The sequence below is a fragment of the Rana temporaria genome, chromosome 1 (genome assembly GCF_905171775.1).
Source record: "Rana temporaria chromosome 1, aRanTem1.1, whole genome shotgun sequence".
In the NCBI taxonomy this organism is placed as follows: domain Eukaryota; kingdom Metazoa; phylum Chordata; class Amphibia; order Anura; family Ranidae; genus Rana; species Rana temporaria.
In genome coordinates, this window is record NC_053489.1 from 523,660,800 (window position 1) to 523,688,743 (window position 27,944).

Below are 27,944 nucleotides of genomic sequence, written 5' to 3' on the forward strand. Positions count from 1 at the left end.
TTTCTGTGTGTTATAAAAGACAATCTGGCATTTGTTTCACTGCTACAGTGTGTACAAAAATATGGTGACAAGAACCTTGAATCAAACAAATGAAGATACTTTCAATAATCCGTAAAACCTCAGAGTGAGATCCGTAGTGATGGCGAATACCCTAACTCATCTTCGCTGCAAATGGCCAAAAACACAATAGTAGTAGTGTAAACAATGCATATGAATGTTTACGCAGTCTATGATCTGTTTTTTTTTTTTTATCTTAGCTGCTCACTATCTCTGTGGATGTCTGCTGACCTTGAAATTAAAACCATTGAGACCCATGGTCAGCTTATCAACAAGATACAAAAAAACGAAATGATTGGTTTGTCTATAGGTATATTTGTTAGGACTGCAATTTTGCTTAACCCCTGTTTACACTACCATGATTTGTGGTGGTTCTACCCAGGGGCGGACTGACAACTCATGGGGCCCCTGGGCAATAGAAGATTATGGGGCCCCTCTGGCTTACAGATGACCACCACGCCAGGAGGTAGTGCAGAGGCGGGCAGCTAAAATCTTGGGATATTCACATTAAAAGCATGTCATTTTCGGACATATCAGGGACAGATCTAAAAAAAACACAGATTTTTACATACTGTCCCTGGTTTTACTGAGCCTGGCAACCCGGATGGGGCCCCCTAGTGGCATGGGGCCCTCGGGCAGTGCCCGAGTGACTGAATGGTCAGTCCGCCCCTGGTTCTACCATCGCTCTACAACACATGACGAAAGAATGCAACATGCTGTAGTGCAACTTTTGAAAAAGTGCAGGTGATTCTTTGGTGTAAAATGGTGTGTTTTTGCCACTATAGATTTTAATAGAAAACGCTTTGAAGACACGTGTACATGCATTTAAGGCAGAAGATAGATAAAAAGAAGACTATGCCTGGTGTAACAGCAGTCATCAGCAAAAACAAAAAACACGTGAAGCGTGAAAATGCATGAAAAAAACACATAAAAACAAAAAACACAATACAAAAACACTGAAACACATGTTTATGCAGAAGCACTAGTGTGAACGGTGCTTCATGATGAAAAGTGATATGACAGACAGCTGCTAACAGACACATTGAACAAGATATAGGACATGGGTGATCAACCTGTGGCCCAGCAGCTGGAACAGAACTATATGTCCCATGAGGCATTGCAAGGCTGAACAGTTACAAGGATGACTACCAAAGGCATGATGGGACTTGTAGTTCCGCAACAGCTGGAGGGCCACAAGTTTAGCACCCATGATATAGGACTACTGTGTTTAGGAACATGTTTATGTTTTTTAGATTTGATAGAACATTGAACTTCCTTTCTGAATTTTGGAGAAAATTTGTAGGTACCTCCTGAAATGTCCCTATGTCTAAAATACACAAACATCAAAATAAAAAAAAGCCCCCTTAACTAACCAAAGTGACAAAACAAAATACTGCTGCTGCTCTTGTGCTACAAAAGTGAAAATAAGCAGCAAAAAATAAAGAAACACACCGTAATATTTTAACAAATATTTTCTTTATTATCAGGTGAAATGAAGTCCAAACGATACCTGGCGACATGCCTTACAAGGAGGCAGAAACAGACCTACAGCCATCTGCATCATGTTTGCTTCATTGAACATATACACTTCTGGTCCCCTCTGAGTTCTGGGTACTTGCCAAGCAGATGCCCAGTTTCCATCATTATAAAAAGAAGCCAGAATGCAAGTGTGCCCTCATAAAATTACCAAATTTCCAGAACAGAAAACCATAATTCCAGCAATAATCACACCAATTCAAAAATAAGTGAGCGGACGTTATAAAACCCATTAATATTATGGCATTTTAAAAGAATACAAAGGATGAAGCTGATAAGTATCAATTTGTGTTGAATATTTGCTTATCAGTCTAGCTAAATATCCTAAGGCTCAAAAACCAGCAAAAGAGTGAACATGATAATGCAATTACAGTTTTGTGAACTTATACAGTACGTGTCTTTGTAAAATGCAGCTGATTTTATTGTATTTTTACATTATATTTTTCTCAATTTGGCAGATCAAAAACATCTGAGCTGGTAGATTCTGCAATTTTTTACTTAAGAAAGGGGGGGGGGGGGGGTTGAGAGCGGTCTTATGGAAAAAATGTTGTTGGCATTCTTGACAGATTTTCTACCTGATTCTGAAAATCACTGTGATAAAAATTTGGAACTCCAACATCCCACTCTGTAAAGTGGTGCATGCATCCTTAGAAGAAAAAGTAAGGTACAATGCATGTGGTGACGAGTGTTATGGACTGTAAACCCCTTGAGAAGCCCTATACAGCACTATTAAGGCATCTGGCCAGTGAATTACATTGTACACTAATAATATTTTTTATAGTTTTTGAGACAGATAGAGATGTATTTCATCACCACTGTTTTATTTTTTGCTATACAAGTGAAAAAAAAAATACCCCCACGATTGTTTTGGTCCCAGCTTGAACAGATTGATGGCTTTTGGTATACTAGCAGGAAGGAAGCAGGGGTTGATAACACTGATATTGCAGAATAAAAAAGTCTTTATTACTTGCTGTACAGTTGAACATGGGTTTCGTATTCCAGTGTCATACCTATACTCTGTATACTTTGGCCCGGATTCACAGACACTGGCGCATATTTATGCCGGCGTAGCGTATCGAATATACCCGACGCAGCGCACAGAGGCAAGCACAGAATTCGCAAAGCACTCGCCCCCAGTCGATCTCCAATCTACGCTGGGTTTCCTCAGCGTAAGCCAGCGTAGGTGGAAGTGGGCTTGAGCCATGCTAATGAGGCGTGACCCCATGTAAATGAAGGACTGAGCGTCATAAGGTTACGAATAACGTACGGCGCATGTGCTGTCCCGTGGATGTATCCCAGTGCGCATGCTCAGAATCAAGTCGAAACAACTGCCTAAGATACGTCGAATCACTGCCTACGACGTGAACGTAACCTACGCCTAGCCCTATTCACGTACTACGTAAACGACGTAAAATACGACGGCTGTGTTCCCTGGTCCATACCTTTGCATGACTTGCGCCTCCTATATAGGGAATAACTTTATGCCAGACGAAGGACTTACGCAAAGTGCGTATATTATGCGCCGGGCGCAAGTACATTCGTGAATCGGCGTATCTCCCTCATTTGCATAGGAAATCAATGGGAGTACCACTTGTGGCCAGCGTAAATATGCGCCAACGATACGCCGACGTAGGAAAGTTGCGTCGGTCGGATGAAGCCTATTTTCTGGCGCATCTAGTTTTGTGGGCATGGCGCACAGATACGATAGCGCATATTTACACTTACGCAGCGTATCTCGAGATACGTCAGCGCAAGTGTTTCATGAATCCGGGCCTGTGTGTTCAAATTGCTAGTTGTATGACTGTCATGCTGACTCTCTTGCTTTAGTATTGTTTACTCATTGACCTAGAAGTATGTAGATTAGGAATCTGACTTTTCTCTGACTTGCTGAATCTGCATACAGTACTTTCTTGAGGTCAGTTACTCAGAAAGTTGGTAATATTTAGGTCAGCAAAACAGCCAACATTCTCTTACAGCAGGTTTACATTATGGAGTTATCTCATGAGTGCATCTCATATACAGTATAGAAACATAGAAAAGTGACAGAAAAAAAAGACAGTGATTCATCGAGATTTTTTTGTTTTATTTTTTATTAACTCATATGTCCCTTCTATTGCTCTCAGCCTCCGGCTTCCTGTTACAGGGTGGCTACGCTCGTTCTCCATTGTCCCACCGTCCACCCTCCCTTGCTTTCTAAAGAGATAGACTAGGGGCAATAGATCATAAACTATGAGATGTGTAGTATGAACAAAGCAGTGCGCATGACCGCAATTAACATGCACTGCTTGTTTCAAAAAGACGTGAAGGGGAAAAGGAAAGGTTTGGGACAGAGGACGTTACAAGGAGACCGCAAAACACAGAAAGAAATGTTTTCATAGAAGATAGATTACAGGACCATTAACTAGTTGATACGTATAAATTAATTTTGGAGAATTACGATATGCTTTAGTGTCACTTTAAGTTAAGGAACCATTTCTACTACGTTTGTATGGCTTATGAAGAGCTGTCCAACATTTACATTTTATACAGGAAAATACATTTCTACAACAATTAAAAACGGGATTATATTTTTATACTTTTATTGAGGTTTTTCCAGAGAGAAAAGGTTTACAAACAGTCAGATAGGACATCTAAGACGTGTATGTAAAACTTTGAAATAACAAGTTAAACCTAGAGTAATGTCTGCTAATCATATCATTTCTCAGAGCAAACATACCAAGCAAAATGAACGTCAAAATTAAGTATCTACGACAAACAAGTATAGCTTATTCATCCTATCATATGCATCTGTGAGCCACAAAGAAGAGAAATTGTTCCTCTCTGTGGGGAGAGAGGGGTTTAGGAGAGGGGGGAGGGGAGGAGGAATGACAAGTATTGCTTGGTGGATAGAGATACGTGGCCTTGATGGGTATCATTTTGAGCCCCCAAAAGTGAGGGGATCATATGGGGTTTAAAAGAGGGTAACCCTGAAGAAGCAGGGCCATGTGATAAGGGTAAGAGCCAGAGAGGTGTTAAGCCAGGAAGAGGGGGGGAGCCTTTACTTGCTACTTTTCTATGTTTACATTCCAATCCCTTATTCCAATGATGCCTCTGTGCCCTCAGGTCAAGCTCTGTTGTAAATTTAATAACCTGAGGAATTCTGCCAATTCAACAAAGTTAAGCCAGCTTGCCAAGGTTTTACTGGAGTTTGTGGGAGTCTCTCTAGCCTGGTGGATTGGTCCTCCATATTAGCAAGTCTCCTTATACGTTAAAGCCATTCTGCAATATTGGAGGGGTGGTCCCTTTCCAAAAAAGGGGATACACATTTTGGCCCAGTTGATTAGGTGAAGGGCTAGCGACCTTTTGTAGGCCGTCTGGGGTATGGATGTATGGTGGAGGAGATATTGTGCCGGGGTGTAATCAGGAGAGTAGGTCGTTATGTTGGCAGTGAGGCGGTGTACTTCTTTCCAAAACGGTTGCATCAGCGGGCATTCCCACCAGATGTGGAGCAATGAGCCGCACGCTGTGTTGCTTTTCCAACAAAGCGGTGTGGAATTTGTGTAGTTAATCTGGGGTTATATACCATCTCTAGTATATTTTAAATCTGTTTTCTTGTGCAGAAACATTTGTTGACCCTTTATGGATGTGGCTGTAATTGTGCTCCCATTCTTCCACTGATATATCTAAAGCCAGTTCCTCCTCCCAATGTTTGCTAGTTTTCACCTTAGAATCGCAATTGGAAAACATGAGTGAGTATAGGCCTGATATCAAATGTCTTTGGAGCTCCGATCTAGAACATATTGCTTTAATGGGAATGCGGTCTCTGCACCATAAGAATAGTGGTTTAGAGCTGTTCAGGAAGTGTCTAATCTGCATGAAACTGAAGAAATAGAGGGAATCGAGAGGAAAGGGTATTTAACTGGAGTGGTTTGCCTTTTTTAAAGACGTTTTCTGCCTGAATAGATATCTCAAGGTTTGGGCCATGTGGGGTGTGATCTGGGAGACCAGGGGGAAACTGTGGCTTTGGATCGATTGGGGTCAAAGGTCCAGGGAAGATGCAAGATTTCGTTTTCTGCATGCTGCCCTGAAATTTTGCAAAGTGTGACCTATTAAGGGATGCTTGGTGCTCTGCTTTGGAATCAGGCTGGGCCAGATCCATGGTAAGTGACGAATTGGGATTTGGGAAAATGATTCTTCGAGCCTAACTCAGTCTTTAGTGCGAATGTGGACATGCCAATCTACCACTCTGGCCAGGTGGCAAGACCAGTAATATTTTTGTATATCTAGGAAGCCAATTCCCCCTTTCAGTTTGGGAATCGAAAGCCTGTCCCAACCTAATCGAGGGTGTTTGAAGAGCCATAAGAAGTTTGTGCAAACCTGTTTATATGGGGAGAAGAATGCTGGAAGAATTTTAATTGGCAGTTTGTAGGAGATACAGAATTTTTGGGAGGACATTCATTTTAATAATGGGTGCTCTTCCAAACCAAGAGAAAGGTCCATTGGCCCATTTCTGCAGATCTTGTTGGAAGTCTTAAGATTGGGAGAAAGTTTCTCGAATATAGATCAGTTAAGTTGACAAGGAGCTGGACACCAAGATAGGTGATGGTGTATGGGTTCCATTCAAAGGGGAAGTTGTTTTGCCATTGTAATAAAGTGGATTGAGGGAGGGAAATGTATAATGCCCAGGATTTAGAGAAATGTATTTTCAAGTTGGAAAGAGTGTTGAATAAGAAGTCCTTTAATAGGTTGGGGATTGTGGTAATGGGTTCAGTATGAAACCCTGATTTCGTTTTTATGCATTCCAAAGTTTACACAGATAGGCAAACTTAAAAGTACTTCCTTATTTATATTTATATAAAAATATTCTCATATAAACAATTCCATCTACTCCAAAATGTAACCCCCTCTTCCTGGTAGAATAACTGTCAAAGTGTTCCTTTTACCAGTTCAATAAATTTGCAAGAGCCAGTTTAGACAAATGATCATATGTCTTTTAGGCAATTGCATACATTGCTAGTCAAAAATCCCTATAGGCTAAACAATCATATCATCTGCAAGAGATCTGTATTTTAGAAATCTCGTATCTTTTAGGACCCTGATATACACACAAATGCCTATGGGTACACAGATCCCATTTATACTGCCTTAAAGATAGACCATCACTTTTTAAATACTAAAAGCTGTTCATAAGCATAAAGTGCAGGTACCCAGGGGTGACTGCACATACCTAAAGCAGCTTTTAGTATCCTCTAGTTTTCCTGCATTCTGGTCTGTTCTGATCAAAGACTGACACAAATTCATACTGTGGTGCTGAAGCTTGCTCACAGCCTCCACTCATTCACACAATCACATTGTCAAGTGAAGCAAAGCATCTTAACAATGAGCCAGTAGGAATATGTAGAGGTGGGCTAAATGGGAAGCAAAATTCAGGATTATGGACATCCCTTCCAAAAGGCCCCTTTTTACCAGTTCACCGATGAAGCTGCAGATCGATAAGTCATCAGCAGCAGAATTGCCTGTATATGATGCTAAGATAAATTAGCTAAGAATTTGGAAGGCCAGCTCCTCCTTCCCAACCAGATGAGAAAATGTTAGAAGTAGCTATATGAGAGCTTCATCATAGGGAAGGACCCCAAGTTTCTAGTCCTAGACTGCTCAAGAGTTGCGATAATCCCTGAAGGCAGCACCTTGTAACATACTATCAGGTGAGAGGCAGGAATGTGAGCAATGAACGTTAATAATGGTAATTATATAAACATTTTTAGGCAGAAAATAGGTAGAGGAATTCATAAACCCTGAACCCCCCTCTATCAGCCAAGAAGAGTATTGAAGTGGCAAGCTGTGTGTGAGGCATCCAATGGTGAGTGTGGCCTAATTGCACAGTTTTAGAGTGTTAAAGGAGCATTGTTAAACAAAGCAGGAGTGCCTAAAACAAAGTGAAAGGGTTCAGATGTGCCCAACGTGCAGAGTGCAGGGTTCAGGAGTGCCCTACGCACAGAATGCAGGGTTCTGGAGAGCTCTATGCACAGAGTGCAGTGTTCAGGAGTGTACTATGCACATAGTGCACAGTTCAGACCTCTTTGCAGCTCCTTACCTCTGCATCCCCCATCCACTGACCTTATCCCATTCCACATGCCATACCTTTCAGCCAGCCGGCCTGGCTCTAGCACCTCCAACAGCCAGCTCTTTTCCCATACATATTGCACACATAGGTGTTGATATACTAACACTGGGCAGTGCAAAATCTGGTGCAGCTCTGTATACAAACCAATCTGCTTCCAGGTTTTTAAGTCAAAGCTTAATTGAACAAGCTGAAGTTAGAAGCCGATTGGCTACCATGCACAGCTGCACCAAACTTTACACTCTGAAAGAGGTGCACTGTCACTTGAAAACACTTGTAAAGCTGGGCTTCTATGTTTACAAATCAAAGTGGTTAAAAAAAAACCTGGTTATAAATAATGAGTGCGTAATTAAATCATGTCATTCAGTACCTCAAACATTATTGCATTGTTTAGGTCATTAGTTTTTCATTGATCATCATACAGTGTTCTTGTTTAACCAGAAAACGTTTCCTACATGCTGAAGAATTACGGTATGTAACTACCCGAAATACCAACAGCTAGTGTGCAATGCTTTCAAGCATCACAAAGCTTAGTTACTGTACACCTATTAAAAGATTTCAAGCAATCCAGTTCTGCCTTTGCAGGATGTTTCAGGCTGTCAGTATTGTAGATGCATTTTAGGAAACAACATAATAAGATACACTGCAGATGCCATGCTTTTAATTAGCAACATATGCTAGTTAAAGAATATTAAAATCTAGGAAGGATTGTTTCTTCTAATAAATTATATTGTTTTAAAATAGCAGTGCAGGCCATAAATCTTTCAGTCCCAGGGTATTTGGCACCTCCAAACAGAAGGCAATTTGCAATAAAATCTTCATGTACATTGTAACTCTAGACAAATGCCAATGTTATTCTACAACTTTGTTAAAGTCCTAAATTTGTTTACTTTATCTGATGTACGCTGTCCCTTTTAGTCCATATTGTATGATATTTGATGTGCTAATACCATTAGGGAAGAAAGACAAAAAGAGGAAAACCTATACATTGTTTCAAAAGGTATACACAGTTAGCCAGATTCACATAGCTGTGCCTAACTTTAGGCAGGCGTAGCGCATCTCATATGCGATATGCCGCCGTAAGTTAGAGAGGCAAGTACAGTATTCACAAAGAACTTGAGTCCTAAGTTACGGCGGTGTAGTGTAAATGGGCCGGCGTAAGCGCGCGTAATTCAAAGTAGGCTGTAGTGGGCGTGTTGTATGGTAATGAATTGTGACCTCACGTAAATGACGCGCCGAACCAACGGCGCATGCGCTGTCCCTGAACGTATCCCAGTGCGCATGCTCAAAATCACGTCGCAAATAGTCAATGCTTTCGACGTGAACGTAACCTACGCCCAGTCCCATTCTGAATCGGCTTACGCAAACGACGTGAAGTTCGACGGCTGTCCCGACGTCCATACTTAACATTGGCTGTGCCATCTTTTTGGTGGTTTATCTTTACGCCTGAAAACGCCTTACGTAAACGGCGCATCTTTACTGCGACGGGCATGCGTACGTTCATGAATAGGCATATCTTGCTGATTTACATATTCTAGGCGTAAATCAGCGTACACGCCCCTAGCGGCCAGCGTAAATAGACAGCTAAGATACGACGGCGTAGGAGACTTACGCCGGTCATATCTTAGCAACATTTAAGCGTATCTCAGTTTGAGCATACGCTTAAATATACGAGTTATATTCGGAGTTATGATAGCGTATCTACTGATACGCCGTCGTAACTGTACCTGAATCCAGCTAAGTATTTTGCTGTGCTGCACCTAGCGCTAATGAAATAGCAATATATAATAACATAACTACAACAGCGCAAACAATATTCATCTAAGTTATGTCCCATCACATGACAGAGCATGGTTGAAGTGTCTTAGTCACCACTGATCAACTCCTGCATGCAGTGGTCATTAATTGTTATGGCAATCCCTGAAGCACAGAGCCACCATTATAGTCAAGTTAATTTTAAAAAACCCAATATATTTTTTACCATGATTATCATCACGGGGGTGCATTGCCTGCAAAAGTTAGGCAGTGTTCAGACCTCGCATAGCAGGAATAAGCGTTCCCGCTCGTGATTTTTAAAGAATGATTTACATTTGGATTTGGGCTGCTCTATGCTTGTTTGTTGCCCAAAATAAGCTATGGGTTCTATTTAGGCAACAAGCTTAGTGCTATTTTGAACCACGCATCTTGTCACGATAGCTACGTAATTTTATCGCCGTGCGACATTAATGCCTAAATCGCAGCATATTTGGGGTGCCATTAAAAATGATGGCATCGTGCATTCTGCCACCATTTGGAATGGCGGTCAGAATCGCAGCAATTTTGCTTGCCATTTAAAAATCACCTTATGTGTACAGGGCCTAAAACATTTTTGACACACAAATAACGTATTCAAAATGTATCCATTACTTGTCTCAATGTTCTAAAAAAACTTCCCACATGCTGAATAATGTGTCCCCCATTTCTTTTTTTATCAGGCAAACAATAGTTGGTCAATGATACCTTTAATGATTTGATAATTACTCCACTTTTTCAAACTAAACCTCTAACAGCACCTTTAGAAAAATGCTCAAATGAACTATGCTTTTTTTAATAGAAAAACATTTATTTTTCAGATACCAATTGTACAAATAAAAAAAACACAGCAGTTGTCTTTAAAGCGTTTTCTACTTTTTAAAGTTGGAAACCAACTAAAAGAGACTGGACTCTGGAGGCTGTGCCCAAAATAGGCATGCAGGGCAAAGGACTAGTCACCAGTATTGCCTGTGGTTTCTTTGCAGGTGAACTTTTCCCCATTGCGGACTTAAGCTACATTCACATCTGTGAAATGCCTCGAAAGTGCTCAGGGTTTCCCAGCAAATAGTTGAAGGAGGCAGCCCCACTGCAAGCAATGAGAGGCTGCCAGCTCCTGCAGCTAATCGTGGCCACTCACATATAATTGCTGATGCAGTGATCACCCTAGAGAAGGGGTGTCAAACTCAATTTCATTGTGGGCCGCATCAGCATTATGATTGCCCTCAAAAGGGCCTCAAAGGGCTGGTTGTATCTGTAAGATTAGATGTCCAGCGCATCCCCTCTCCTTACATTAGATGTCAAGAGCCACCCCTCCATCAGAAGATGAGTCCCCCACCATCCCTTACATCACAGTGGACCCCCCTTACTTTATGCTGCTGCTGGGAAGAAGATGAATGCATTGCTTGAAAGTAGAAAGTACAGGGTCTGGAGGAGGACCAGAGGAGGGCTGGAGCTCTCCTGCAACTACAGGAGAAGTGCGAGGTCCACATCAAATGGGCTGGAGGGCCGGCCTTGAATTTGACACCTGTGCCCTAGAGTGATTGGCCCCGAACACAAACTGTCTGTGACCAGGGCCAAACACTCGAAGATGATCACTGCATAGCAATTACATGCACGCATCTGAGATTAGTTGCAGGAGCTGGTAACCACCCATTGCTTTCAATAAGGCTAACTTATGGGAAACCCAGCTGGGGGTCTCACATGTTATCGGTGTGAATGTACCCTTACCATGCCTTGTTTGCACTATGTGTCTGTGCACAAGCAAGAGAACTGTGAGCAGTCAATGACAGCAGTACCTTGGATAGTATAAAATTTCAGATAAACTACACGAACAGGGGTGCATAGGCACAGTCAAATACAGAGAAGTGCACTGTTAATTTAAGCAGGATTTCAAGAGAAAGGGTAGTGTAGTAAACAGTACAGTTGTCCCCACTAAAATATCCCCCCTCTCCTCCGGTTACAGTGACAGCATCAAAATTACCCACTCTTTGGAGCTAAAGAAAACCCCATAGTCTATAGATACACTAGAAAGGCAAACTGGCATGGAAGGAATATGGAAGATTCCAAAGTCAGTCTCTTGTTATGAAAATTCTGGGAGTTTTTACCCAATGCTTAGAGTCACTGATCATGGACATGTATACAGATGAGAAGATCTGACACTTTCCTAGCAATCTGTATTTGAATTCTTGTTCAAGATGAGTTGCAAAGTATTGAAACCAACATAAAGGCCAGTCAACCAGCATTTTATCAGGGAGGTTAAAAATAGCAGCCCTCCATTTTTCTCGTGAGGGGGTTACATACCAGCCTCTACATGCAATTACAGCAATGATGCAACAGTACTAATCATTCAACATGATCATCTCACATGGTAGCAAGAACATATGAAGAGGCTTGTCGAACACGGATTGCCGATTTAAACCTTAGAACAGAACGTGCAAAGCAGAATAAAGCCCCTGGGGAAAAAAGGTTCCTACAGAAAAAAAATATGTATTTGATTATAACTGCTAATGAGCACATGTACCATTTATTTTCTGAAATCCACTAAGCTGTAAATCAAATGCTAAAATGGTGAAAATTCTGATATGTATTTTACCGTTGACAGATGAGCCATACATGTCAGTGTTTTACATAAGTTATATAGAATTAACTAGAAATCTGATATTTCTATGTCAGAAAATAATATCCAATTTGTAATGGCAAAGCAATAAAAAAGGTCTTCAAACTGTCAAGTAGCACCGTATTTCTTGTCTTTGTGCAGAGGATCTGTTAGTAGTGGAGTAAACTGGCACACCACAATCTGACAACAGATTTGCAGAAATAGACACATAACTGATATTTCCTTTACAAGTCAATCAATACAGATTAAAAAAAGGCCTAAAAATGTCTCAGCATACTTTTGTCCTAAAATGGATTGTATCTGTGAATGTATCTGCGCATCCTGCCTCTTTCTCAAGCTGAGTTAAAGAAGATCCAGTCACAACCATTAAAATGTTATAAAAACTTTAACATGTTAATGCAATGCAATAAAATTGTTGTTTCTTTTTTTTTCCCCCCCAAGTTGCAGCTTATAATAAAATAATACGGAGTGATCCTGCCTTGAAAGTTTTTGTTCAGGTATTTCCTGCTACAACTGACTCCCTCTGTCACCTGCACGCTTGGTGGAGACTGCAACTGGACATGCTGACCGGCATTTTGTAAACATGGAATAGGGTTGTTTTAAAATGACAACATTGCACTGCAAATTGGTCCAGAACAATAAATTGGACCTGACACTGGCCAAAGCATGTAATTAGGAAGTATAACAGGCTGGAGAAGATTAACAGCAATTAAAGCAAAGTTTCAGCCTGTAAAATTTAGGTCAGCAGTTACAAATTCTGTAGCTGCAGATTTTCAATATAAAAACACTTACCTGTTCAGGGCTTCCGTGATTCATCCATCAGCTTTGGGTGCAGCCGCTGGCATTGCAAGTAAAGGGAAAGTGGCTGTGAAGCCTTCAGGCTTCAAAGCCGGTTTGCTACTGTGCATACCCAAGTCGCGCTGCGCTTTCTGAATGGTCCCAGAAGGCAGTAGGGGGAAGGAGGAGGGGCTGGACAGGACGTATATCACCATGCGGCAATCTTACCCGGAATAGGGAGAAGGTTCCTGTCAAAACAATCCGTCCAGGCCGTGACGCAGCAAAGCAGGCCCAAACCATGATGACCCCACCACCATACTTCACAGCTGGGATGAGGTTTTGATGTTGGTGTGCTGTGCCTCTTTTTCTCCACACAGAGTGTTGTGTGTTTCTTACAAACAACTCAACGTTGGTGTCATCTGTCCACAGAATATTTTGCCAGTACTGCTGTGGAACATCCAGGTGCTCTTGTGCAAACTGTAAACGTGCAGCAATGTTTCTTTTGGACAGCAGTGGCTTCCTCTGTGGTATCCTCCCGTGAAATCCATTCTTGTTTGGTGTTTCAACGTATTGTAGATTCGCTAACAGGGATGTTGGCATATGCCAGAGACTTTTGTAAGTCTTTAGCTGACACTCTAGGATTCTTCTTCACCTCATTAAGCAGTCTGCACTGTGCTCTTGCAGTCATCTTTACAGGACGGCCACTCCTAGGGAGAGTAGCACCAGTGCTGAACTTTCTCCATTTATAGACAATTTGTCTTACTGTGGACCGATGAACAACAAGGCTTTTGGAGATACTTTTATAACCCTTTCCAGCTTTATGCAAGTCAACAATTCTTAATGGTAGGTCTTCTGAGAGCTCTTTTGTGCGAGGCATCATTCACATCAGGCAATGCTTCTTGTGAAAAGCAAACCCAGAACTGGTGTGTGTTTTTTATAGGGCAGAGCAGCTGTAACCAACACCTCCCATCTCATCTTATTGATTGGAGTGAGGTGTCAGCCAACAGGAGTCCAATTAGCTCTTGGAGATGTCATTAGTCTAGGGGTTCATATACTTTTTCCACCTACACTGTGAATGTTTACTTGGTGTGTTCAATAAAAACATGGTAACATTAATTTTTATGTGTGTTATTAGTTTAAGCAGACTGTGATTGTCTATTTTTGTGACTTAGATGAAGATCAGATCACATTTTATGACCAATTTGTGCAGAAATCCATATCATTCCAAAAGGGTTCACATACTTTTTATTCCAACTGTTATATATATATATATATATATATATATATATATATATAGGCCCTGCCACTCTGAAAACATAGGAGAAAGTGACACAGAGTATGCACATGTGCAGAGTGTGGGACTCTGAGTATATCAGTTCTGAGTGGAGAACGGTGGTTTTTCATCTCTACAGGTTTTTTAATTTCCAAATCAGGGTCTTAAGGATTGAGACTTTGAAGTGCTGTGGGAGGGAAGGAGGAGTCTCAAATCCTGTGTCTGGATCGGAGTGTGCAGGTGTTCACAACCATTATAATCTAGCTACTGTGTTAGATGGTCTGGAGGAAGCCAGGGCAGCAGTGCTGCTAAAGAGAGCTATGAACCTGTACCTCATTTATTTCATGTTGATGGTGGCATCCCCTGTTTAGGAATACAAATAAAGGGCCAGCAAGCCCTTAAACTGCATTTTTGGAGTGGATTGAACTTACTGGAAAGCACACCATCACAATTTACAGTGTGTGTATAGATATAGATACACACACAAACATCTATACATAGATGTGAGAGGAGGGAGAGAATAAGAGACAGGGAAAACCCATTTTTCTTTAGGTTGAAGGTCCAATTTAATTTACTGAGGTCACTTTTGTGCATTTAAACTAAGGAACCAAGGGTTAGGGATTATTACCAGTGAAGTTATGTGTAGTGAATAGCTGTAATTAGTGACTATAGTTTGGTTCTCCAATTTAGAGAACGCAACGATTTGTTGGGTGAATGCAGTAGGCACCCGTAGATTGCCATAACTGCAAAACCTGACATTTGCTCAGGACAATAAAGGAATGTGGAATTGAAGCAATAGCCACTATAAAGTCCCAGGATGGATTTCTATTATTGTGGCTGTAAAGCCACAAGCCATTTAGGCTTTTAAAGGGACTCTTGGGCTAAGATGGGATGAGTTGGAAAGCTTTCTTTGAGGAGGGTCCCAAATGATTTGTTGATATATTATGCCAAAGGTTAGTTTTAATTCAAGTTTTTTTCTCAGCAAGATAGTATTATTAGTATTAAAACTTTGGAAGCTGTGCCCAAAAGAAGGCAGGAGACGTCAAAGGATTAGTCACCAGCAGTGGTAGCTGGTGCTCAAATTTCTTGGGGGGGGGGCTGCCCCCAGCCATTCCATCACCGCCAAAACCACTCCCCCCGCTGCTTGATCGCTGCTACCCTCCCACCCCCATCAATCGCTGCTTCGTTCGCTTGTCAGGCCCCCCGCCAGCCCCGCCTTCATCGCTGCGTCTCTCTCCACAAGTCCTGGCAGTCTCCTTCCAGACAAATAGGAGTCATGGAATCCCGCCAATGGGGTCTTAGGAATCATGGCCAATCGGGTCTCAGGACCTGCTTCCCGATTGGCTTTGAGGAGAAACAGGAGGACATTAGTGAATAATAAGTCACTAATATCACACAACTGGGTGAGACCAGGGCACAGCGCTCTGCGCCCTGAGCCCACCCTTTTTTAAAGCTAATCATGTGCTTCAAAAAAAAAAAAAAAACCTGCATGAGCAGCCGCCACTGGTCACCAGTATTGCTTGTAGTCTCCCGGCATCTGGTCTTTTCCACAGTAATAACTCACTATGCCTTGCTCTGCACAGAGTTTCTGTGTGTAAATAACCTTCTAGGTAGAGGCAGGGAGTGCATTCCTTATTTATGTGAGCGTCCAGCAAGGAAAACCATAAGATGCACAGCTGTAACATCATCAAACCTTAGGCCAAATCTCCCAAGAATAACGTACAGATCATATACTGCAACTATACAGCTGTAAGGCTTTAGATACAGGTGTGCCTAGGCACACTCACATACCAGGAAGTACACTGCTATTTTCCAGGAGTAATTCAAGGCAAATTGTATATCTTATAGGGTACTGCTAATAAAAATGTGTTAAATAATTGTGTAAGTGTGACCTATAACATGGCAAATAATAACTTTTTGAGGTGTTTTTTTTTTACCTAAACTTGCAGTCCTCAGGAAATCAGAGTTACAATTGTACAAACTGCAAAAATATATTTTTTTAAATCTATTTTAATCCCCCAAAATACTATAGCATTTTAGCAATAAGGTATATACCCATCTCACCATAACAAATGAGGCCTGTAGAAAGGTTGCAACTTGGCACTCTGGCCCATTAGAGTTCATTACCTGGTATGAGATTATTGCAAAATGATTATAGTAATAAAATGTAAAATATTTACTACGCAAAATTATGATAATATTATTTAGTCTCAATTTAGTTGGCTTGAATTTTGGTGCACTGAAACATACAGAATGTGCTCCAAGTGCAATTACAGAATATATGCTTTTTAACCACTACCTCACTAAACAGAAACTAATGGCTATCAAACAGATGATAACTACAAACACAGAGTCTAAAGACAAATGATTCAGATATCACAAGAGTGCTTTGAAGGTGTGTGGTTACCCAGACTGGACTTTCATGGAAACATCTACAAAGCAAAAACACGGAACCATACAGCGATATAGAATGTAGCATTGGAAAAGCTCAGAAGGATTTTAACAATCAACCTAACCTGTGTTCTACAAGCCCTGCAATACACTGAGACAGAAGCATGTGCATCCAAAAGACCCAACAACCAATTACAAGCAAAGTAGATTGCTATTTAAAGTGATAGTAAGGAATGTAAAAACCTGGGGAGATAAAACAACCTTCCAACAAATGAATGGTCCAACAACGGAGGTCAATTTCTACAGGAAAAAACTCAGTCTTCCTTAATCTTAAGGGTAAAGATTTAGAGAACTGTGAGGTGCACATTTAGGACATGAAGGACAAATGGTTGACAAGAGCCATGAAAGAGGCCATCAACCTCTAAAGCATAGTACACACTACTATTTTTTTTCATTCAACCCAAACTGAAAGCTCAGTTTGGAGCAATGTACTAACAATCTCATATTGGTACAGCGATCTCCCCCACTGAGCTATTGTGTTCTGACAGGTGGGTGGCCGAGAGAGTAATGCCGCGTACACACGATCGGTTTGTCTGATGAAAACGGTCTGATGGACCGTTTTCATCAGACTAACCGATCGTGTGTGGGCCCCATCGGTTATTTATCCATCGGTTAAAAAACTAGGAACTTGTTTTAAAATTATCTGATGGTTAACTAACCGATAGGAAAAAAACTATCGTCTGTAGGCACGTCCATCGGTTAAAAATCCACGCATGCTCAGACTAAATTAGGGGACGGGAGCGCTCGTTCTGGTAAAACTAGCGTTCGTAATGGATATAGCACATTCATCGCGCTGTAACAGACAGAAAAGCGCCATTGGATTTGAACTTCCCCATTATAGTACCGTCGTATGTGGTTTACGTGACCGCGTTCTGACACGATTGTTTTTTTAACCAATGGTGTGTAGGGGCACGACTGATCATCAGTCAGCTTCATCGGATAACTGATGAAAAATTCCATCAGTCCGCTTTCATCGGATGGACTGATCGTGTATACAGAGCATTAATCGGGAGGCAGGCGGCTGCTGGCTTTCCAGCACGCATGTCCGACAGAAGTCTGCCAAACGGCCAGCTTCTATCAAACCGGCTGCCATATACACGGGCCAAAAGTCAATAAGATTATATATCAGGGTGGTTGCACAATGTTCACACCTCCCATTCTGTTCTTGGAGAATCAACATCTACTGTATTACATTGTGATTGGATTAAGGCATCAGTGCTACCTGTGTGGATATTAATGCTGGGGTATCTTGCTGGCACTCACTGAAAGGGAAGAAATCTACCCTAAAGCAGAGACAGAAATATCTTGAGCAATATATATATATATATATATATATATATATATATATATATATATATATATATATATAAACGATTTAATACTTAAAACCAATAGGATATACAAGGACATTTTCTATGAGCTTTACTTTCAACCAAACTTGGTTACAGAGATCAAAAAAAATCCAAGTTCCCAGGACATGCAATCAAACAAGCTAGCAAAGGTTTTCTAGCAATAAACAAGGAATGACAACATTGGAAAAGACCAAGGAACACATTACTGAAGGACACCGACATCAAAAAGTCCTATTTTAAAGAGGGAATGCAGATGACAAGAACAGGAAAAAGTGATGAGGCCAAGGATTATATGAAGCTGTTTCGCCATATGATAATAAATGGTTAAGCACAATATATTAACTTTCTTAAATCAATAAAATTAGGCCCAGTTTTAGTGAATACACAAATATGTACATATTATGGTCCTCCTGCGAAAACAAAATGAATGCGACTACAGAATTCCCCATCTGAAAAACTGTATTCACCCTGATATGCAGTAAAATGCTGTCTTTGAGTACAGCTTAAAGCAGAGTTCCATCCTAAAAAGGAACTTCCGCTCCTCTGATTCCTCCCCCCTCCAGTGTCACAATTGACACAATTGACAGGTATCCAAAAACCACTTCCGAGAGTCTGGGCCTCGGCCCATGACGTCCCAGCGGGGCTCCCTTCCCTGGCCGTAGAGGCCAATAGTAGAGAGAAGCAGGGCCTCGCGCATGCGCAGGAGGGTTCCCTGCGTGAAGCCAAAAGGCTACACTGCCGGGTTCCCTTATCCACATTGGGGGCAGCAACACCCGACAGCTGATGAAAACATCAGCTGCGGTGCCGACATCAAGGGACACCAGGACAGGCAAGTGTCCTATTATTACAAAAGAAAAAATACCACGCTATCTAGTGATAAATAAATGGAGCAGCTAACACAGCAAGACAGATCAAAATTTGCTAAAAAAAAACATTTGTGGAAAAGTGTAGCGCTAACAGTGAGTAAATTGTAATAAAACAATCTAAATGCTTAATATACAACACCACATGTGAACCGATAGTGGTAAATTATATTAATTATAGTCCATAAATCCTTAAATGAATAAGTGACAATGGAAATAAGATCCGCCCAGCGTCATAAATAATGTGTTTATGGAAAAAGTCCAGTGACTGAATAGGTAAACAGAATCCAACGGTGAAAAACAGAAGATCCACCACCACTTATGACAAGGGGCTTACCGGATGGATTGGACCCAGAAGGGCTTATAGCCACTAGGTCAATCAAGCTTGTATAGATGATACACTAGAAAGAGTATACCGTAGATGTCTCACGATCTGGTATTTTTTATAAAAACCTCAGACAGACAATTCAGGAGTGGTTCATGCCAAGCAATTGTATACAGCAAATCCCAAATGGGGGCATATCAAAAATCCAAACGATGGGTATGAAAACGAAGAAATTCGAGTGCACATAGCATAATTCCATATAAATAACACAAAATTTATTGAAAGAAAGAAACTCACATTTTGCAGTGATAAAACAAGCTCATAAAATGAGGGTAGCAGTGACAACAGCAGTCCTTCCCGACATGTTTCGTTACAAAGAGAACACCGCTTTAACAAAGTAAACATTTAGCATTTACCATTTTAAAGAATGTCTAAATCTTGTTGGCATTCCTACGTTAACAGGCAACAATGCTTTACGTGTTTCTTTTTGACACACTGCTGCAGTAATTAAGTTTGAAAGCCTTAAAACATGAATCCATCATGGAGGCGGAGAGATGGTTAGCGGACTGTAGAGGCACCCGCAAAAAATGTGATCTTGTTTTGGCCGAGTGGACAGCCCATGTGCATGACACTGTTATGATTTCATCTTGCCTGGACGATGCACTGCTAGCCTTGGCAGACCCTTCCTTTGAGAAACTTGTTCAGACGCACCGCAAATCTAATACCACAAGCTCCACTTCATAGTGATTCGCCGTGCAGATGATCTCGTTGAGGGCTGTTTCACATGCTTTTCTACCTTACTCTATCCCCTTCTTCTCTCCCTTTTTTCCTCTGTTTCTTTTCTGACTCCATTTCTCTCTTTTCAACACCCTTATTTCTCATCGTTGTTTCTGTATATGTTTGGTTTTAACTAGATTCCTCTACCGGGACACCTGGGAGCCTTTTGTTTTTCTTTCTGTTTTTGGGTTACCTAGACGGTCCTCTGGTTTTTACCTCTCTGGGTACCCCAAACTTGTTAACATGCTTAATGCGAGGGGGAGTTGTATGTGCCACTTCTCCTGGAGTGGCGCGGCTGGCTGCCCTTCCCCCCCTCTAGTTTAGGAGGGAGACCTGACCACGTGGACCGAACGTCCGGGTCGGGCCGAGATGGGTGGGGTGCCCTGATATCCGTACATTGCGGATGGCGGCTCTCCTGCGAAATGTGATGGCTGTCTATGCTTGGGTTATACAAAACATGTCCCCTGGTGCCTCCCCCTCCCCTCAGTACCCTTCCCTTCCCCCTTTTTTTTGTCTGTTTTCTGTTTCCCCCCTGACCTCTTACCCTACCCTCCCTTCCTGATTGTTGTGGCTTTGTTGTGAAATCATACTGTTTTTGTCTTTTGATTTTAAAATGAAAATAAAGATTATACAAAAAAAAAACATGAATCCAGAGGTTTTAATCAAAGTAAAAAATGGTTACATTTAAAATAAACTCTAAAAGCTCAAGTATGGTGAATATAAAAAAGGTGAATAAATATAATAATAAAAATAAACAAAGTCTCCTGTTTGCAGTTATTTACATCAGAACAAAACAAATGAAAGAATGGAATGAAGGCATATTAGTTTATACATAGTTAGTTCAGTGGTACAATAATATACCGTAACAAGTCTATTGCCAAATAATACGTAGAAGCATATTAGAAATATAACCTGGAGAATCATCTTTTGCTATGGCTTTTATTTCAAGTTTATCTGTAATTCCACTGAGCACCAAGAATAAATCCTTGGGAAATCATTTTAAAAGAAGAATGTCATTTAATTAATGTTTTGGGCCCCAGTTTCTGACCCCATACAGTACAATCTGTCATATGGAACTGTCCTATATATCATCTGTCTTTGGTGCTGTTTAGCTTCAGGAAGACAAACAGCTGCAACATTATCTGCCTGTTCAACCTGAGGACCATCTGACTTTAATTGTAGCACGCAGCTTGATGTGGTGCTGGTTTGTTAGAAGCCAAAAGTATAGCACCATAATAATCTGCAAAAACACACAAACCTGCCAGTGCAGCCCTGAAAACAGGGGCTGTGTCTGTCTGGCTGCCTGACTGGCTTCAGAAAATATGATTAATGAGAGGAGTATAATGATATTGGGAACCCGATTAGCACCACAAAAAGGTCACAGATCAAAGTGGTGTGCTTTTCAGGAGCTGCAATCATTGTATATAATCTGTGGGATGGCAGAAAAAAATGGGAAGTAAACCTTGGTCTGGATAACCACACAGACACGTGGTCTAAAAAGGCATTTTTGACTTTAAAAGTCCAGAATGTATGAATCGGCTTGGCAGCAGGCTTTCTTGTCAAATCAATTCTTCATGCCAGAAGCACTAGAGAGAGCTCTTTTTCTGTTATGCTGTTTGTACACAAACAGCATGCCTCGCCAGTGGCAGATCTTTTAATTACGCTCTGAACTGAGTGTTTTGCTGACATTTGTAACTGTAGCTTAAGTAAGACATGTCAATCACAGGCTTTAACACCTTCAGCTAGGACACCTATCATGACTGCAGGCGTGACACAAGAGGACATACTGTGCAGTAAAAGGGTGAACACATTTTATAACATAAACATCACAATGCATGCTGGGAATTCTTGGGCGAAATTGAGTTGTACTGATCTATGTAGCACAACATAATAAATACACAAAATACAGAGTTTAAGAGAGGTGTCAGGGCAACTAAGTAGAAACAGAAAATTGTCTAAGACAATGGGGTTGATTTACTAAAATATTTTAGTTTGTGAAACATACAGTATTGTTCACTCTACATTGTGAGCAAAGTAAATAAATGTGCTTGCAAATAAGAAATTGTATTTGTTTCCCCAGCGCATAAGTGGGTATTCAAAATGAATAGCTTTACTTTATTTACTAAGATTCACTTTGCAAAGCAAACATTTTGTTAGTGAACAGCCTCTACTCATTTAGTTAAATCAGCCCTATTGCATCTCACATCTAGCTGACCTTCCGTGTGATTCTGTGCAATACAATACAATCTATTGTTCCAAAGGCCATTTTGCCAGAAGCTTAAAACAAAAGCATTTATTTTTATTTTTTATTATATAAACATTTATAGCATTATACCTAGGTGGGTGCAGAATCTATCTAATGTTGCATCTGTTCCCCGTCACTTTTAAAACTGAATGCCCAATGACCGCTGAGTTCTTCATTGAGCAGAGAGTCAGTGACTGCAAACACTGGCTCCCTGCTCTGCCCTTCCAGCGTTCAATGGAGCATCTGGCTGTGGTGGGGACGGGAGTGGCTGTCTCATTCTCACAGCATCTCGCTGAGAGGCTGAGCCAGCTGCCTGTCCACGCATCTAAGTGGATCCCCACTGCAAAGTCTGGATCTTTCCTGAGTATGGTGACAGCGGGCTTTAGCCTGCTGCCGGTTGAAAATGAGTCACAGGATCGCAGGATGAACTGCACTCATGTAAACCCCAGGAGAAGTACAGCCAAAATAGCTTTGGCTATACTTCTCCTTTTATTGGAAACCTGAAACATATACGTAAGCTGGGTTTGCTTGTAGTTACAAAGGGAGATTTCCCAATAATTTATTTAGCATAAAGTGTACAAGATAAATCATAACATTTTAGAATAAGACAGCTCCTCTGAGACATTAGCCTTCATCCGGTTCACTTCACTAAGCTGAGCAAACCACTGGCTGCATAAAAAGACTCCTTTCTTATTCTTTGACTCAGGTTGTAGTGTCTGAGGTTCGTTTGTGGGAGTGGCTACAAATCCAACATTGTTTACTATACAAAAATATGTGGGTTGCCATTGCAGGTATTCTTTTGAAAAAATACATTGACCTGGAAGAAGCATGCGCCAACTAAATTCAGACTGAAGTCAAAACTGCTAATCTGCATACTTGTTCTTTGTCAGACACTCAGAAAGTAATAAAACCGTTACAACCAAATGATTACCAAACAATATTTTCAGAGTGCTTCTCTTATTACAGATTTTCTTTAACCAACCAACATTTTTGGGTTTGAATTGTGGGTTTTATATGGTGCACACCAAAAAGGAACAGCACTGTAAGGTCACTGTGCTAATTGCTAAACTAGTGTCCTGCATTTTTCAATACACTTTGGGGTAATAGACATTGACAGGTTAATTCCAATTTGTTTCAGACAATATAACAACAATCATGAATTCTACAAAGGTATTTCATACTACTGGACCATCACAGCAGGTCTCTGTGCGCAAACTGCCCTCAATACCTTTACAAAATAAATCAGAATTAGGATTTACCTGTAAATAATTTTCTTTGGATTTACCTGTAAATTATTTACAGTATAAGACTTTTATTCATAGCCCATGCAAGTTACCTTTAGGTAATTAGACACAGACAAAAATATGTCCTAGGGTCGTCCCTAGTGTGTAAATTGTGAGAAAAACAATCAGTGCCACAATGCTAATAAATTACTCCAATAATAACTTGAACAATATCAAATATACCCCTCTGAGTGTGTACTCATAGAACCCTGTCCTCTATATAAAAGACTTCAGTTTTTTAGTAAGCGATTGGGAATAATCCAGATAGGGGAATGAGAGGGATGACTGCATCCTGTGTTACTGTACTGCAAGAAAAGGCTTTAACCCTCCCTTACTTTATCCAAAATGAAAGAAAAAAGTTGTGCCCATAGATCTACTTTAATTCTATAGTACAGGACACATGACCTGTATTCATAGACCATGGGTCGTTCTCAAGGGGTGGACAACAAGCAAAACAGTACTGCCAACAGACCACCAAAAAAACACAAGGGTTAAAGAACCCAAAAACACTCTAACTACAACTTTAAGCACCTTACAGACAAACCTTGCACCAGTTGAGGCTTGAAAACTCACCTGGTAAAACTTGGAGAGGACCAGGTGATGACCTTGCAAATCTGTGATACAGATGCTTAATGCTAAAAATTCCAAAAGATACCAACTGTCCTGGGGCAATAAGCTCTGATGGGGAAGGAAATACCCCTTTACTCAAGGGAGCGAGCCCTTTAAATACTGTAAGTTGTCTGATCCATCTTGCAACAGTGGAGCAGACATCAGGATGTCCTCTATGTGGCCCTTCAGGCAGAACAATGGACTCATGGCTGTTATTTAAGCCTTGACAGCCCTGATCACATCCAAGCAGTGTAGGACAATTTTCTTGTCAAGTTTTGAGGCAGGACACAGAGAAGGGAGATTAATGTCCTCAATGAGGTGGAAAAAAGAGGTTTCCTTAGGTAAAAGGGAAAGCTGCAAAACAAGAAAAAGCTCTTTACAAAAGAGTGCTGCCAACTCAAAAATTCACCTAGCAGACGTAATGGCAACCGAGAAGGCAACCTTGCAAAGAAATGTCTCAAATTGGTTCAAAGTGGGGGCACCCCTTCATTGTGAGGAGTGCTTCTTGGATAACTTGGGGGACTAGGGAGTCCAGGGCTTGCAATAAAATGTAGGGTTAAGCATTAGTTTTGAGGTCGATGTCTGGGAAACACGAAAACTTCCCTGTCGCTGAGCACAAGTATTAGCCATAAGAGTAGGAGGGACTTAAGCTTTTTCTTGTAGGAAGGAGCACTCCTCCCCACCACCCCCTGTGACTTCCTTGATGAATTTATCAAGGGATACCCAAAGTAAGCGTTAACCTTCAAACGTGCCTACACGAGATCAGGGGCATTCTAGAGCAGCCTTTCTCAAAATTTTCAACACAGAGGAACTCTTGAAATTTACTTTCTGTTCTCAGGGAACCATTGCTAAAAAATAACTATATCTACAACTCATGAAAAAAAACCCACCAATTTTAAATTGCTTACATTGAGAAATATTAGAGACAAATATAATAAGAGTACCACATGAAGGCAAAAAACTCCTCATTCCTCCGTTTATAAAATTGCATAGTGTGCTACACACTGTGGGTTATCTGAAACCTAGGAACTGGTGTCAACATGCAGGGGAACTGTGTCCTACCTCATCCATGATGATGAGCCTACTAGAGGATCAGGCTGCACCCACCACAATGAGCATAGCCCTAAAGGGGTCTTCAGGGTTTGGGAACTATAGAGATGAACCTGTATAGCACCCTGTGGCTAACTGCACATGCTGCACTTTATGAAAAGGTGAATGCCTAAAAAGATTTGGAAACTGCTGGATAACACAGGGTAATAAGCAGTCAGAGCCTGAAAGGAGTGTCAGAAGAAATAAAAAAAGAATGGTTTAAAAAGAAAAACTTTCTTCCAGAGGAGAATGGGTTAATCACCAAAGGACACTAGCAAAAAAATGGTGTCCCACTAAGAGGGAGGAGTTATTTGTATGTACTCGACACAGCCATAGCAAGTTTTTTGACAGTGACCCTTCATCTAAAGGTAGCCTGCATATAACCCATGGTTTATTAATACAAGTTCTGTGTCCTGTACTGTACAAGATACTACATTTACAGTTCTAGGTAAAGTGCTTGTCTAGGATTTATTCAAACCAAAGTTTTCGTATGACTATTAAATGCTGGCTAATCACAATTAATGCAGTACAAACATACTACAACTCTGCCTTTCTGACAATACTAAAAGGATCATTTTATGTATATATAGCTGCTAGAGGATTTACAGTATGTAAGTGTTGCCTCAAGAAATTATGTGCCATCAGCTGAACCTTGGTTTATTTTTTTAAGTTTATAGTGAAGTTATACAAGCATGAATCTTAGATGCCAAAAAGTGATCAGTCTTCTTACCAGTCTACTTATACGAACAAACTCTTCAGGAGACTTTGCCCATGGTGGAAGTTCAACATCAGAAACAACTGTGCCATCATCCATTACACCAAGGTTGTAGTTATTCATGTTGACAAACATCTCTGGGAGGTAGTAGAATTCAGGAATGAGCTCCTGGAGGAACAAATCACCCAGTGCGTCAGTATTATAATTGTTAACATTTACACAGTTACAGAGTACTGTACATCAAATAAAAAAAAGAGGTAAAATGACAAACTTGTATCAATATGATCATTGGATGCAAATAAACGAATAGAACATACTTTAAAACTGCAAACCAAAAACCCTCTACAGTTTGACTTGACAGATCCAACGGAATAAAAAGTAGCAAACTAAACCCCCCCCCCCACCCCCCCACCAAAGCTCTCAAATCGACTTCGTCAAGTTGGTCAAAATTGTGTTGATTGCTTATGATTAATTGAAAAAATACCTGAGTGTGCATCAGAGAACCAATCGTAATTCAGATCCATTAAAATCCTGTTTTTAATAGACTTAGATTCATAACTAATAATTAAAGTCAATCACAAAGTGCGTAACAATACTGCATATGTTGCACTGATCAAAATGTAATCAATGGTGATCTGTAGCTTGTAATCCGTCATACCTGAATCAATCACAAATCACATAGGGGGTAATTTACAAAAGGCAAATCCACTTTGCACTACAACTGCAAAGTGCACTTGAAATTGTACTGAAAGTGCACTTGGAAGTGCAGTCGCTGTAAATCTGAGGGGTAGATCTGAAATGAGGGGAAGCTCTGCTGATTTTATCATCCAATGATGTGCAAGCTAAATTGCTATTTTTTATTTTCCTTGCATGTCCCCCTCAGATCTACAGCGACTGCACTTCCAAGTGCACTTTCAGTGCAATTTCAAGTGTATTTTGCACTTGTAGTGCAAAGTGGATTTGCCTTTAGTAAATAACCCCCTATATGTAGGGCCACGTTAAGCCCACTAGGTATGTAGTGGCTTACATATATGTAGCACAACTATTGTAAGAAAAATATGAAATTAAAACTTAAAAAGCAATACGTCATAAGGAAGTACAAGCTATATGTAAAATAACTATTTTTTCCATTAGGCTTTATGTACACTGGAAGTTTGAAAACCTCTTCTAAACTATGTAACTTGACAGCAAGTAACCGACATGAATGTTTTTTGCCACTTTTACATGCCATGTTTAGTCATGTTAATGAGCACTTTAGTTTAGAAACGGTTTGAATAAGCAATCATTTAACCATTACAAATGGTAAGAAAGCATTCCCCATTAAAAAACACGAGGTACCGCTTTAGATGCATTTACACGCTGTTACAAGCATGTGGCGTTTCAAATGCCTCTGAACATCTGTCCTGAACGCATTTTTTTGCTTTAAAAAAATGCTTCTGAACTTATCTGCCTAGAAACAACTATAAACGACCCTGTGTACATGTACTGATAACATAACAGAGGAGAGTTCAGGGGCAGCTGAAAAAAACACCCAACTGCTCCCAAACATCCGTTTACCAGCTGCCGTTTACATGAGGCCTTACAATCCACTCCGGCTTCTATGTTCACAGAAATGTGACAGGTGCCTCAGGGCTGACACTGTCACTATGGAGGTCATAAGATCCAGGACAGGTCATTTTAGCATAGTGAAAGCTATGCCAGCTGGGATCAGGCAGGAATTAACCTAATATCACCTTCACTTCATCACTGCACAAAAGACAGGAAGGCACTGCATTAAAAAACATTCCTCATCTATAAGGCTAGGGTCAGTATATATTTTTTCAGCATAAAGATTGTGTGTTCAGGAAAATACATTTGGTATAGATGGCACTGTTGACCTCAAATCAACTACAAATTACAAATAAAGATAAACCCCCCCCCCCATTAATAACAAAAAAATGAAAAACGGCAAAGGGGTTAATTTTCCACAGAGGTAGCAATCAGAAATAGGGCTCATGCACACTGGATGTTTTGCCAACTCTACTAGACTCCTTTCCTCCTGATAGCAGAGTTTTGACAAAAAAGCTTGACATTTGTAAACACTT

The 27,944-nt window shown here is 40.7% G+C and overlaps 1 protein-coding gene across 3 annotated transcripts in view; it reads right to left on the reverse strand.

Annotated features, from left to right (window-relative positions):
• LRBA (LPS responsive beige-like anchor protein) overlaps nucleotides 1-27,944 on the reverse strand; it is a 789,979-nt gene that overhangs the window by 161,049 nt on the left and 600,986 nt on the right. For all 3 annotated transcript variants that reach the window (XM_040331890.1, XM_040331889.1, XM_040331891.1), the window contains one exon: nucleotides 25,876-26,028. In XM_040331890.1, coding sequence (XP_040187824.1) covers nucleotides 25,876-26,028 — 153 coding nt within the window. The remainder of the gene's footprint in view (nucleotides 1-25,875; nucleotides 26,029-27,944) is intronic.